Genomic DNA, 15464 nt, shown 5'->3' on the forward strand with positions numbered 1-15464 from the left:
ATAGATTTAAAAATATAATTAAGATTTTATCAGTTTCACCTAAAGGGAGTTCAGTTATATGCCATATGTATACACTGTACATGTATTTCATTATACTGGTGATCCATATTAAGGCTCAAAGTTAATAAATAATTTGAATTTGGTATGACTGTACAGTTAATAAATACATCTCCTCTACTTAGCCTCATTTTCCATATATATAACTACAGCTATTCTTAGATTGAACGAATCAGAAACAGAACACATAATATAAGGGGAAATCAGTTGGAAGATAACACAAAATTTTAAAACAAATTATTTTAACATCTTCCAAAAATCAATTAAAGAAGGGTTTGTCACAGGAGCCTTCTTACAAACCGTCAACTGCATTTTAAAGTGGTTCTTTTCAAATTCAATGTCTGATTTGAGCCGGAAAATTGCGCCCAATAAAATTATATATTATAGTTGAAAATAAATAAAATACAGAAAATTAACACTTTAGTGATACCTCATGGAACGTTATGGCTTCAAGATCACCTCTTGTTTGTGCATCAAATTGTCTGCAGAATATACTCTTTCGGGATGCTTTCACAATTTCTAGGTGTGGTTTACTTTCAAAAGCTAATCTTTGACAAATTAAAATCTCAACTGTCGTCAAATTTCAAGTACATCTCTTATAAATTATCTAACTGATAAAAGTTAAAATTGCTATGTCCATGTTTCTCACTAGTAGTCTTAAACTCTGAGAACAGATAAAGTTATGCATTTGGCAAGTCTTTAGGCATGACATGACATAAATAGAAGTCAAATAAAGTTTTGAATGGAAATGTTGAATGTGTCAAAGCAACCAAACCCACAGGTGTTTATTACAATTTGCGTGATTTTTTTTGGGGGGTTTCATATGGATAGTTAACCTGGCATATTGAAACAAACCTGACCAAAATAATTCGTAAAACATTGATGGTATTTCGTAACTAAAAATAAAGAAAACGGAGCAGAAAACTAAGGCTGTAATTGGTCTCCAAAACAATAAGAGAAAAAAATCATGCAACTTGAGGTGGACTTGGGCTTGGGCTGGACCTTAAACTAAAATATGTATTACTGAAGTGAAAATGAAAGTCAAAAACATCAATAAACTTAAAACAAAAAAAGAGATTCACGAAGGCCTGAGGCTCCTGACTTGGGACAGGTTACAAAAAAATATGGCTGGGATAAACATGTTTTGATTTTTCTACCCTATATACCACTTTGCCTCATATTCTTATTAAGAAAAAATTCACATCCCTAATTAACTGGGCATTTAAAAAGTCGGAATGCGAGTACATATGTTCAAACTCTTTTAGATCATTTTTTAGTAGCAATAAACAAAAGAACTATGTCAATTGGACATGCTTTGATACTATTTATGCACTTGAATTTTTACTTGATAACATTTTTGTTCGCTTTGGAGATTCCGTATATCGTCAAGTTATTGGAATTCCAATGGGGACTAACTGTGCACCACTTATTGCGGACCTGTTTTTGTATTGTTATGAGTTACAATTTATGACTAAAATTAGCAAAGACCCATCAAAACAACATTTGATACAAAAATTTAACAATACTTTTAGATATTTGGATGATATATTGGCTCTAAATAATGACGACTTCAGTATGTATACTAAAGAAATTTATCCTGTAGAACTTACTTTAAATAAAGCTAATGATAACAATGACCACTGCCCTTTCCTCGATCTTGATATCTATATCATAAACGGGAAGCTTAATACAAAAATTTATGATAAAAGAGATGATTTTTCATTTCCTATTGTTAATTATCCATTTTTAGATGGTGACGTTCCCTTGTCACCATCTTATGGTGTTTATATATCTCAACTTGTACGATTCGCTCGTGTATGTAACAATGTATTAGATTTTAGCGAGAGAAATTTATGTATTACTGAAAAATTATTACACCAGGGTTTTCGATATCACAAACTGGTCAAAACATTTACTAAATTTTATCACCGGTATAAGGAAATAATTCGTAAATATAACTCAACATGCAGACATCTTATACGTTCAGGTATTTCACATCCAAAATTTTATGGAAATATTCTTTATAAAGCACAAAAATGTCAGTATTCTCCTCAGAAACTAACAAAACCTTTAAATAGACTTATTAAAAGGGGATATAGTTACGATACTGTTGTCAGGTCATTAAAGATTGCATATTTTGGCTTTAACATTGATTCACTGATAGGGTCTTTGCATCGGAACTAAACACATTTACTTCTAAAAAAACAGTTGTTGGCATGACACGGGTTATGTTCTTCTCATATATTTTATGATAGTATGATACTAAACCCCTAACGGGAGGGATTGTACCTGATATTCATATGATGAAGACATAATCTTTCAATCAGTTTAATTGAGGTCTGGAGCTGGCATGTCAGTTAACTGCTAGTAGTCTGTTGTTATTTATGTATTGTCATTTTATTTATTTTCTTTTGTTACATCTTTTGACATCAGACTCGGACTTCTCTTGAACTGAATTTTAATGTGCGTATTGTTATTCTTTTACTTTTCTACATTGGCTAGAGGTATAGGGGGAGGGTTGAGATCTCATAAACATGTTTAACCCCGCCGCAATTTTGCGCCTGTCCCAAGTCAGGAGCCTCTGGCCTTTGTTAGTCTTGTATGATTTTAAATTTTAGTTTCTTGTGTATAATTCGGAGTTTAGTATGACGTCCATTATCACTGTACTATTATGCATATTTTAGGGGCCAGCTGAAGGACACCTACGGGTGCGGGAATTCTCGCTACATTGAAGACCCATTGGTTGCCTTCGGCTGTTGTTTGCTCTATGGTCGGGTGGTTGTCGCTTTGACATATTCACCATTTCCTTTCTCAATTTTATTTGTGAGATCTGAAGCTTTCCCCTATACATGTACATTGTACCTCTAGCTGATATAGAACAGAGATGCCAACCATTACAATTTTTCCTGTTATAATGTTATAATTATGAATTTTGGACCAAAATTACAGTGTTACAATAAACAGTCCATTTTTTACTGATTAACGTTCGTTAGCTAACTTAAACAGTTCTCTGTATATAAATCATTTTCGTCATTGTGACACATATAAATGTTTGATTAGAACATTAATTACTTGAATGGTTCAGAATTATCCATTTGGTTACTCGGGACTACACATCAAAGGTGACTGGGGAGTAAAAATATTGTCACCACTGTTCTAAACTTTCCCCCCACCTGCATCCTGGACGACCTACATTGTAAGACCTACCTATTGAAAGTATTGTCAACATGTTCTTTTCCAGAACATACATTTTGTACATAAAATATTTGCCACTTGACAATTTCTAGTGGAACTACAATATGTATTTACATTTCTGAAGCAAATTAGGAAAACTTTGAAGTCTGAACCATTTATTGCTATTGTCAGTCACGATGGGGACAAGTGATGGTATTTTTCAATAGAATTAAAGGATTCGACTGATCATGCTGGTGAAAATGTCAGTCCAAATGCTCCTTAAAATTCTTTTCAAAAACTCTTCATGTAGAATTTTATATCAACCATTCTGCTGTATAATATACTATTCATTTATTTCAACACAGGGTTTTGACTTGTTATCAACCAGTACGTTTCAGAAAAAGAAGCAGTAGGCACCCTGAATGGTTTGTAAGACGGAGGGTTAAGTCCTATGATGAGGGGTTAACCCAGGAAAATAAACAATTTATAAAAGATTTAACAGTAGAGCAGTATAAAAGTAAACCAAGTCCATTGAAAGAAGAACCTTTAGAAAGAGGTGAATGGGATGTAGGGTAAGTTAAGAGATATAACAATATTAAAACAATATGAAAACAACCCAAATTCATTGAACACATTTAAAGCTGAAATCAGAAAGATGGAATAGAATTTAAGTACAAATTTTTGGAAATACTTTGAAATACCTTTAATTTAAGCATTGTTTCCTCTCATCAATAGAAAATGTTGACACTATTACATCTGTATTAAGGTTTAAGACTCGACTTTTAAGACTAAGCAATCCATTTGTTTAAATTTAAAAAGACTTGGTTTTTCCAGAGGAAGAATTCCAGCAGTTTTAAATAAATCTTTTTCAGAACAAGAAGAACTGGTGTTTTAGCTTTAAAGATAGGAGTCATACCTCAATGGAGAAAAGATGGTACAAAAATAGAAACAACATTACTTCAGGTTGGTATATTTAATGAATTATTTCATGTAATATTGAAACTGCTAAATGTTCTCTCATCTTATGTGACTTCCCTCAGGTTTTGAAGTTCTATTGTATTTCAGTTTCATAGACATTATTTTCCCTTCATTTGATAAAAAGAAAGATGAAAATTATTACAATTATAAAAATATATAACAATTTCAAATTGGACTTTGATTTACAACCAACTATTTTTTTATCCTGTTCACTCTTCCTTCAATTCTTCATTACAGCTGCCTCTGTAAATCCAATTTCTTCCTTTATATACTTACCTAATTTTACATAATGTACAGTAATGGATAATTTCAATGTTTACAGTGCTTAAACAATATATAGGATACAACACTTCTGAATTAAATTCAATACTTCATAAAATTGTGTTCCTAGTCAAGTACAAATTTACTTATAAAATCACCTGTTTTTCTTCATTCATTTAGATTACAGGTACTTTTTTGTAACTGACTTTGTTGAAAGTGAGAAATTTTAGGAAGACTGTGAAAGTGATTGTGACATCAAAAGGAAAATAAATTTTCATAAATTTTGCATGATAAATAATTCATTTACTTTTATACATGTAAAAAACAGTTTTCTATTTAATATAGATCATTGATAACCATGTTATAAGATACAGTCCACCAGATAAATTTGCCCAATCAGCTGGATGGAAGCCATGGTGGGGTAGGAAGTATGGTAGTGTTGTAGTTGGAGCCCTGAGCTGTGAACCTCATCTGGTAAGATTCAGAGTTTTTATAAGCCCGTTTAAAAATGCCCATTTATGGGACATATTTATAGAATATTGTTGATCATCTCAACGAGATTGATTTTCCACTTGAGCCGGTACGGCGTAAATGAAAAAAGCAATTGATTTGAGATCAATGATAATCTGTTTATCTCTATTTTATCTTTGAAAACGTTGTCAATTTCATGTCAATTTCATTAGCAACACCATGTGCCTCCTTAGTTTCTAGAGATAATAATGTATAACATTGTATGTGCATCCGTCAACATGTCACACAATAACTCAAAATCATTTTAAGCAGTTATCATTAAACTTTGGTGAATTTTTATGCCCCACCTACGATAGTAGAGGGGCATTATGTTTTCTGGTCTGCGCGTCCGTTCGTCCGTCTGTTCGTTCGTTCGTTCGTCCGTTCGTTCGTCCGTCTGTCCCGCTTCAGGTTAAAGTTTTTGGTCAAGGTAGTTTTTGATGAAGTTGAAGTCCAATCAACTTGAAACTTAGTATACATGTGCCCTATGATATGATCTTTCTAATTTAAATGCCAAATTAGAGTTTTGACCCCAATTTTACGGTTCACTGAACATAGAAAATGATAGTGCAAATTTCAGGTTAAAGTTTTTGGCTTCAGGTTAAAGTTTTTGGTCAAGGTAGTTTTTGATGAAGTTGAAGTCCAATCAACTTGAAACTTAGTATACATGTGCCCTATGATATGATCTTTCTAATTTAAATGCCAAATTAGAGTTTTGACCCCAATTTTACGGTTCACTGAACATAGAAAATGATAGTGCAAATTTCAGGTTAAAGTTTTTGGTCAAGGTAGTTTTTGATAAAGTAGAAGTCCAATCAACTTGAAACTTAGTAAACATGTTCCCTTTGCTAAGATCATTCTAATTTTAATGCCAAATTAGAGAATTTAGTCCAATTTCACAGTCCTTTAAACATAGAAAATGATAGTGCGAGTGGGGCATCCGTGTACTGTGGACACATTCTTGTTAATATTTATATTGACATAAGCTCCCTTTTGACTTTATTTAATTTTGGTTTTTACGTTTCAGAATAACGATGTTTTATTCATTAAAAAAAGGGGGTTTCAGTTTTCACTCAATGATTCTAAGGTGTTTTGAGCAGTGTTCATGAAACTGGTGACCTGTTTTTATGCCCCACCTACGATAGTAAAGGGGCATTATGTTTTCTGGTCTGTGGCTCTGTCCGTCCGTCCAGGTTAAAGTTTTTGGTCAAGGTAGTTTTTGATGAAGCTGAAGTCCAGTCAACTTGAAACTTAGTACACTTGTTGCTTATGACATGATCTTTCTAATTTTTAAGCCAAATTAGACTTTTGACCCGAATTTCACGGTCCACTGAACATAGAAAATGAAAGTGGGAGTTTCAGGTTAAAGTTTTTGGTCAAGGTAGTTTTTGATGAAGCTGAAGTCCAATCAACTTGAAACTTAGTACACTTGTTGCTTATGATATGATCTTTCTAATTTTAATGCCAAATTAGATAATTACCCAATTTCACTGTCCATGGAACATGGAAAAGGATAGTGCGAGTGGGGCATCCGTGTACTTTGAACACATTCTTGTATATCAATTAAAAAAAACTCCCTTTAGTTTTTTGTAATTTTTTATATGACATTGAGGTGGTATGGAACTTTATTCTTTGAAAAAGTGACAAGCTTATCATGAGTTCATAGAGTAACTCTTTATTATTTTAAGCTCATTTTAATGAAGTTTAATGAAATTATAGGAGTATTCTGTATTCACATAAGTGTCCCTGTTGGCATCCACAGCCTATTAACAGAAACTCATAAGCATACAGTATTAATATAATTCTGTTTGCATCTTGGAGAGACTTTCCATTTCATGTCATACGATGAAGGTCACATGATGAAGCTTTCAAACTTTATAATATATTATACTAAGAGACCAATAAGATATAACTTTTTGGAATTTTGGATCCTCAATGCTCTTCAACTTTGTATTTATTTGGCTTTTTAACTATTTTGATCTGAGCGTCACTGATGAGTCTTATGTAGACGAAACGCGCGTCTGGCGTAAAAAATTATAATCCTGGTACTTTTGATAACTATTATTGTAAGGATGCATTAGGTATATATGTGTACTATTACAAATTGTGACTTGGATGGAGAGTTGTCTCATTGGCACTCATACCTCATCTTCTTATATCTATGACATATATTTTTTGCAAAACATTTTAAAATTTTAGTTTAGGGAAAAAGATACTACACTATACCGTACATTGCCCTATAATGATTTACTTTTATAAATTGTTATTTGGATGGAGAGTTGTCTCATTGGCACTCACACCACATCTTCCTATATCTATACACAGCTGACTGTTACTATAGTTACCTGTTCTTTTGTAGTTTAGTAAAGAATATAATAATTTATTCACTGAAGCTGGTGTCCCACCAAAGAGAAAGATGACAAGATTCCTTGTATCACCGAATGCTGCTATACAACCAGGTATAAGATAAGATAAGGTATATGTAAATGTTAAATATTAGGCTGCAGAGAATGTAATAGGTATACAGATGACAAGATTCCTTGAATCACCTAATGCTGCTATACAACCAGGTGTAAGATAAGATAAGGTATATGTAAATGTTAAATATGAGGCTGCAGAGAATGTAATAGGTTTATATCAATGTTGAAATATGAGGCTGTAGGGAATCAAAAAGTTTGCATTCATACAAATTTGGGTTTGCCATTTCCAGGACTAAATAAATGATTCTTTCATTTTTCTTAGGAATGTATTATATCAAATTTTAAAAAAAATTGACAGGACTTAATTTATTGTAACTGGACATGTCCTTCTTTTCTGTGCTAATTTCGAGGACTGAGTCGACCTCTTATAATTGGCTAGTCACTCAGAAATAATACATGGGACCTTACAAAAGAGCTTAGCCACTTCCATTATGCAATCACTCTATCCTACTGAAATTAAACAGTTGCCTTGACGTTTTTTTTATTATGATTGCAGATATTGCTCATAATTTTGGTAAGGTTCAGAAATATTTTGCCTTTATTTATGGTTTGGCAATAAAATTGTCCAAGTAAAAAAGCATTTAGTTCTTACCACACCATATATATACCTTATATGTTATAAGATCCAAGGAATTGATGTGTCATGCTCATTGACAAATATTACCAATGCTGTTTCAAAATTGTTAAGTCAGTAATTTAAATTTGATTTTAGGGTTACCATTAACAGCAATGCATTCCTGTACTTTTTCGTAAATGTATAACAAGGATTCGTTTGTCTTCACATAACCTTTGTATTGAAACTGGACGTTATGTTGGTACTAAAAGAAGTGAAAGAAATTGCAGTTGGTTAAAATTTGTAAAAAAAAATAAAGTTATATCTTTTACATAGAGAAAGGACATGCACTTGTCTGTAATAGCTATTTTATCAAACTACACATGTTAAAATTTGTCAGTAATTTAAATTTGATTTTAGGGTTACCATTGACAGCAATGCACTTTAGGGTTGGAGATTATATAGACGCTCAGGCTAAAACGTAAGTATTATTAGATAAAACATGAAGGTCATAAAAGAAAAAGAAATTATGAAAACAGTATATGCTCATCTTTGCATTTTTACATAATTATGCTTTTTGGAACTAAAGAAGTTTAAGCCCTTTTCAGAAGTTGTTGGGTAATCAATAATAAATTTTAATGATATTTCCACAAACTGCAAGTACTGAATTTCAGAGTATGAAGATATATACATAAATAATAAAAATATTTTAGATTCATTTTTAATTGTTGGATACCAATTTGCGTTGGTTTCTTGGTTACAGACAAACCACGAATTTAAAAGTTATAGAAAACAGACTTTGGCAAAACCACGAAATCACATATCCGCAAAATTGCAAGGTTTCAGCAATCCATGAAAATTTTACTCATGGAAATAAATGAATTCATGGTACATGTATATAGAAATCTACAAGTGTATGTAGCTTTTTTTGCAATTCATTGACACTGAATTCATTATTCATTATAATTTTAAATCTTTGCATTGGTACAGGTGAACCATGAATTTAAATGTTCAACAAAATGCAAATTTTCTACAGTCTTGTGTAAAACCTTTTCTATAGTCTTGTATGTAGACTTGTGTAAAACCATGAAATCAAATGGGCACAAAAATACAAATTTTCCTTTATCTATCTATTATCCACAACAAATTTGGTGCCCATGAAAATAAATGAATCCACCATAAAATGGCATAATAAAAAAAAAGTGATGTGGTTTATTTATTCATAGCACATTATCCTTTAACAAATTTGACAAAAACCAAGAGTAAAGCAATAGAGGCATAGTGATGCCTTCAACAGGAGCAAAACCTCGCACATAACTACAAGATAACACAACATAAATATGAGTGTGCTTCAATAACTTTACATCTGTACAATTCAGGTTACAGTGACTTGACTGCTAGTGTTGCTATTCACCAATTGCAACTTATTCAAAATTCTGACCAAATTGCAATTTGTTTTATAAAATCAAATTGTTCAACTGGTCAGAAATTTAAACTAACTGCTGTAGAAAACCACAGCCAAGTAGGGAAAGTGCAAGGTGATAATATGAAACATATTTACAATCCTATAAGACTTTAACTCCACTTTAATGATGCTGTGACAAAATCAGTCTATCAGTTTGTAGATATATTATAGTCATTTCCGTGCTGTAGGAACTGTTATTATTTTGAATTGCTTTAAAAATGTCCTAACTAAGCTTTCATATAGTTTTTCTTTCTGAAAGTATTCTATATTCATAAGAAAATGTCAGCTCTCATAAACTGGCCTTTCAATTCTCAAGGCTTAATAAGTATTTTATAGGCTAAATACAAACTTACCTGTCAAGGTAGAATTGTAATCTGAGTGATACTGGTGTTACTCAAGTCACCATAAAGTCTTATAGGATTGTAAGTATGTTTTATTTTATCACCTTGCACTTTCACATTTTGGCTGAACAATTTGTTCAATATTCTGACCAGTTGAACAATTTGGTTTAATAAAACAAATTGCAATTTGGTCAAAATTTTGAATGAGTTGCAATTGCTGGATAGCAACACTTACAGTCAAGTCACTGTAATATTTAACAAATTATTGTATATATACTGTATGGTATTTGCACCATAAAATCATCATTCAAGACTTTGTCCTTATGAATTGTATTTATGTGTTGCTATTGTTCTTTGGAATTACACTTGTGTGTTGATATCACACATTGACACCTTTCCATTCAGTCAATTTATTCGTCTGTTTTGATTCAATGTTTGTTTTGTTTTGTTTTGCAGTATTGACTACGGTTTCCAAGGTGTTGTGAAGAGACATGGTATGAAAGGTGGTCCAGCATCTCATGGAGGAACTAAATGGCACAGGAGAATGGGAGGAACAGGAGGGGGAGGGGTAAGTAACAAATAAGGTGGACCAGCATCTCATGGGGGGACTAAATGGCACAGGAGAATGGGAGGAACAGGAGGGGGAGGGGTAAGTAACAAATAAGGTGGACCAGCATCTCATGGGGGGACTAAATGGCACAGGAGGGGGAGGGGTAAGTAACAATTAAGGTGGACCAACATCTCATAGGGGGACTAAATGGCACAGGAGAATGGGAGGAACAGGAGGGGGAGGGGTAAGTAACAAATAAGGTGGACCAACATCTCATGGGGGGACTAAATGGCACAGGAGAATGGAGGAACAGGAGGGGGAGGGGTAAGTAACAATTAAGGTGGACCAGCATCTCATGGGTGGACTAAATGGCACATGAGAATGGGAGGAGCAGGAGGGGGAGGGTAAGTAACAAATAAGGTGGTCCAGCATCTCATGGGGGGACTAAATGGCACAGCAGGGGGAGGGTAAGTAACAAATAAGATGGACCAGCATCTCATGGGGGGACTAAATGGCACAGGAGAATGGGAGGAACAGGAGGGGGAGGGGTAAGTAACAAATAAGGTGGATCAGCATCTCATGGGGGGACTAAATGGCACAGCAGGGGGAGGGTAAGTAACAAATAAGGTGGACCAGCATCTCATGGGGGGACTAAATGGCACAGGAGAATGGGAGGAACAGGAGGGGGAGGGGTAAGTAACAAATAAGGTGGACCAGCATCTCATGGGGGGACTAAATGGCACAGGAGGGGGAGGGGTAAGTAACAATTAAGGTGGACCAACATCTCATAGGGGGACTAAATGGCACAGGAGAATGGGAGGAACAGGAGGGGGAGGGGTAAGTAACAAATAAGGTGGACCAACATCTCATGGGGGGACTAAATGGCACAGGAGAATGGAGGAACAGGAGGGGGAGGGGTAAGTAACAATTAAGGTGGACCAGCATCTCATGGGTGGACTAAATGGCACATGAGAATGGGAGGAGCAGGAGGGGGAGGGTAAGTAACAAATAAGGTGGTCCAGCATCTCATGGGGGGACTAAATGGCACAGCAGGGGGAGGGTAAGTAACAAATAAGATGGACCAGCATCTCATGGGGGGACTAAATGGCACAGGAGAATGGGAGGAACAGGAGGGGGAGGGGTAAGTAACAAATAAGGTGGATCAGCATCTCATGGGGGGACTAAATGGCACAGCAGGGGGAGGGTAAGTAACAAATAAGATGGACCAGCATCTCATGGGGGGACTAAATGGCACAGGAGAATGGGAGGAACAGGAGGGGGAGGGTAGGTAACAAATATGGTGGACCAGCATCTCATGGGGGGACTAAATGGCACAGGAGAATGGGAGGAGCAGGAGGGGGAGGGTAAGTAACAAATAAGGTGGTCCAGCATCTCATGGGGGGACTAAATGGCACAGGAGAATGGGAGGAGCAGGAGGGGGAGGGTAAGTAACAAATAAGATGGACCAGCATCTCATGGGGGGACTAAATGGCACAGGAGAATGGGAGGAACAGGAGGGGGAGGGGTACGTTACAAATATGGTGGACCAGCATCTCATGGGGGGACTAAATGGCACAGGAGAATGGGAGGAGCAGGAGGGGGAGGGTAAGTAACAAATAAGGTGGTCCAGCATCTCATGGGGGGACTAAATGGCACAGCAGGGGGAGGGTAAGTAACAAATAAGATGGACCAGCATCTCATGGGGGGACTAAATGGCACAGGAGAATGGGAGGAACAGGAGGGGGAGGGGTATGTTACAAATATGGTGGACCAGCATCTCATGGGGGGACTAAATGGCACAGGAGAATGGAGGAACAGGAGGGGGAGGGGTAAGTAACAATTAAGGTGGACCAGCATCTCATGGGTGGACTAAATGGCACATGAGAATGGGAGGAGCAGGAGGGGGAGGGTAAGTAACAAATAAGGTGGTCCAGCATCTCATGGGGGGACTAAATGGCACAGCAGGGGGAGGGTAAGTAACAAATAAGATGGACCAGCATCTCATGGGGGGACTAAATGGCACAGGAGAATGGGAGGAACAGGAGGGGGAGGGGTAAGTAACAAATAAGGTGGATCAGCATCTCATGGGGGGACTAAATGGCACAGCAGGGGGAGGGTAAGTAACAAATAAGATGGACCAGCATCTCATGGGGGGACTAAATGGCACAGGAGAATGGGAGGAACAGGAGGGGGAGGAGTAAATGACAAATCAGGTGGACTAGCATCTCATGGGGGGACTAAATGGCACAGGAGGGGGAGGGGTAAGTAACAATTAAGATGGACCAGCATCTCATGGGGGGACTAAATGGCACAGGAGAATGGGAGGAGCAGGAGGGGGAGAAGTAAATGACAAATCAGGTGGACTAGCATCTCATGGGGGGACTAAATGGCACAGGAAAATGGGAGGAACAGGAGGGGGAGGGGTAAGTAACAAATAAGTTGGTCCAGCATCTCATGGGGGAACTAAATGGCACAGGAGAATGGGAGGAGTAGGAGGGGGAGAGTTAAGTAACAAATAAGGTGGACCAGCATCTCATGGGGGGGGGGGACTAAATGGCACAGGAGAATGGGAGAAACAGGAGGGGGAGGGTAAGTAACAAATAAGGTGGACCAGCATCTCATGGGGGGACTAAATGGCACAGGAGAGTGGGAGGAACAGGAGGGGGAGGGGTACGTTACAAATATGGTGGACCAGCATCTCATGGGGGGACTAAATGGCACAGGAGAATGGGAGGGGGAGGAGTAAATGACAAATCAAGTGTACTAGCATCTCATGGGGGGACTAAATGGCACAGGAAAATGGGAGGAACAGGAGGGGGAGGGGTAAGTAACAAATACATTTTATTCTAATTTATAAGATCTTTGATAGATACCTGAATTGGTGAAGTTGTAATTTTGTATTGTCACAAAACCACTAGGCAACTGAGAAGGCAGAGTTAAAAATGTAGTGTCAAATTATTAAAAAAACAATTGTTCTTTTAGTGTTATTTTTAAGAGTTTAATTTCTGTTGTTCTAGCAAATGACCATTACATTTTGTTTCTAAATCCTGGTAAAATAGTTTCAAACACATCCAACTGATGGATTTTGTGAATGTTGTATTGTCTGTTTAGCCATGATAAGTATTATCTAGTTTGTCATATATGTTAGATAGGTGTCTTACAGATTATTTGCTAGTATATATATATAGCTTATTAGTTAACACATTTCCAATGAGATGTTCATTTGTGTGACCTTTATGGGTGTCCAACACATTAACATATGTTTAGACCTGTACCTCAATTCTGTTTATTTCTACTTTATTTACAGAACATGGCAGGTATATGGAAAGGAAAGAAAATGCCTGGTCACATGGGAGCGGATTGGAACTTTGCTAAAGGCTTGAGGGTAATAAAAATTTATTAACCAAATTTTCAGAAGTATAGTTATTAATATATATTGTGTTTAATTACTCCGTTAATAAAAAAAGAAGATGTGGTATGATTGCCAATGACACATCTCTCCACAAGAGATCAAATGACACAGAAATGAACAGCTATAGGTCACCATGGCCTTCAGCAATGAGCAAAGCCCATACTGCATAGTCAGTCTGTACTTTATGTTCTTCCTTAATCATGATCACCAGTCAGATAGAGTATGAGACATTATGAGTGTTTCTATAACATGGAGTACAAAACTCTCATGTATGCTTGTGCTTTAACTCTACTTGCTCAGAGTTGTGTTATTGCCATCAATTTAACTAACAGTTTAAATTTTAATATTGAAGGTTCATTCTAACAAATTCTTGTAATATTCCACTGTGTGTAGATATAAAAAAATACATAAGATAAAAAAAAAAGTAAAAATCTATGTCATGAAAGAAAAATAACTAATGTTTTATACAATATTTACGCTATGTTATTATGAAATTAAGATAAAAGAAATTATTGGTACCTGAATATTCTATAACTGTAAATTCAGAAATTAATGCAAGCATTTGAAGAATGGACATAAATGTGAGATTAATTATTGAGGATTTCAGGAAAGCTGCGTACAGATATATACATCAATTATCAATTATCTCCCTCATGCAAAGCTCTGATTCCTTTCACGGATTTGGATATACTTTTTGGAACTTTTGGATTATAGCTCTACATCTTTTATATAAGCTTTGGATTTTACATATTTTGGCGACGAGCATCACTGAAGAGACATTATTTGTCGAAATGCACAACTGGTGCAGAAAAATTGGTACCGTTAATGTTATTATCAAAATGAGAGTTCTTATAATTGTGATACTGACCCAGTCGTATTACTGTGAATTCATATATTTTTGTGGATTGCTGAAAACTTACATATTCTTGGATACTTGATTTCATGGTTTTGTCAATCTCTGTATACAAAGCCTATTGAAAAATGAACATTTAATGTCATGGTTCACCTGTTACCACAAAACCCCCGAAATTGGTATCCAATGAATCAATTACAAATATATATAGAAAGAAATATAAGAAGTTATATGACTAAAAAGGACGTTAAAAATTAGCCAAATTATATAAGGGTAAATTTTACCCAAGGTTACTGTGGATTTTAGTTGGTCTCAATTTTCGTGGATTGATGAAAAATTTTGTTTTCATGCTCTTGTCAATCTCTGCATACAAAACCTATCGAAAATGTGTTAATTGAATTTTTTGTTCACCTGTATCAACAAAATCAATGAAAATTGGTATCCAACAAATAATAATGAATCTACAGAAATTTGAATCTTAGTTTCTATATAATTATTTATTATTCCTAGTAAGTATAAAGGTGTCTGTTGACTTTTATAAATGCTTTCTTCATTATTTTTTCAGATTTTGAGAATCAATACTAAATACAATGTGTTATATGTGACTGGTACTACACCAGGTGGTAATCATTGTTACGTCAGAATAATGGATACATGTCTGCCAAACAGACGGAGAGAGATACAGAATGAACCACCCATGCCAACATTTTACCCCGAGGATGTTACAGACCCAATCCAGGAGGAATATATTGATGAAACTCTTTTTGATTTTAAAGAACCTTCAATTGAGTATATTGATGAAGAATCTAATAAATGAATATGTTATGTGT

General features: G+C 35.5%; 1 protein-coding gene across 1 annotated transcript; it reads left to right on the forward strand.

Moving 5' to 3' along the window:
- The first annotated feature begins 477 nt into the window (after positions 1–477).
- Positions 478–15464, forward strand: LOC139522821 (large ribosomal subunit protein uL3m-like). Its single transcript, XM_071316382.1, has 9 exons — positions 478–580; positions 3597–3803; positions 4104–4194; positions 4816–4944; positions 7340–7439; positions 8434–8494; positions 10276–10387; positions 13677–13754; positions 15200–15464. Exons 1-9 carry the CDS (start codon positions 501–503, stop codon positions 15449–15451), a joined length of 1110 nt encoding a protein of 369 aa, XP_071172483.1. The 5' UTR covers positions 478–500; the 3' UTR covers positions 15452–15464.

Source organism: Mytilus edulis, chromosome 5 (assembly GCF_963676685.1).
Source record: "Mytilus edulis chromosome 5, xbMytEdul2.2, whole genome shotgun sequence".
In the NCBI taxonomy this organism is placed as follows: Eukaryota; Metazoa; Mollusca; class Bivalvia; order Mytilida; family Mytilidae; genus Mytilus; species Mytilus edulis.

What these genes read in the sequence shown, in the direction of transcription:
- LOC139522821 (XM_071316382.1), top strand. Translation starts at nt 501, where the DNA reads ATGGCTTCAAGATCACCTCTTGTTTGTGCATCAAATTGTCTGCAGAAT. An exon ending in ATAGACGCTCAGGCTAAAAC is followed by an intron (nt 8,495 to 10,275) that starts GTAAGTATTATT and finishes TTTGTTTTGCAG; the next exon opens with TATTGACTACGGTTTCCAAG. An exon ending in ACTTTGCTAAAGGCTTGAGG is followed by an intron (nt 13,755 to 15,199) that starts GTAATAAAAATT and finishes TTATTTTTTCAG; the next exon opens with ATTTTGAGAATCAATACTAA.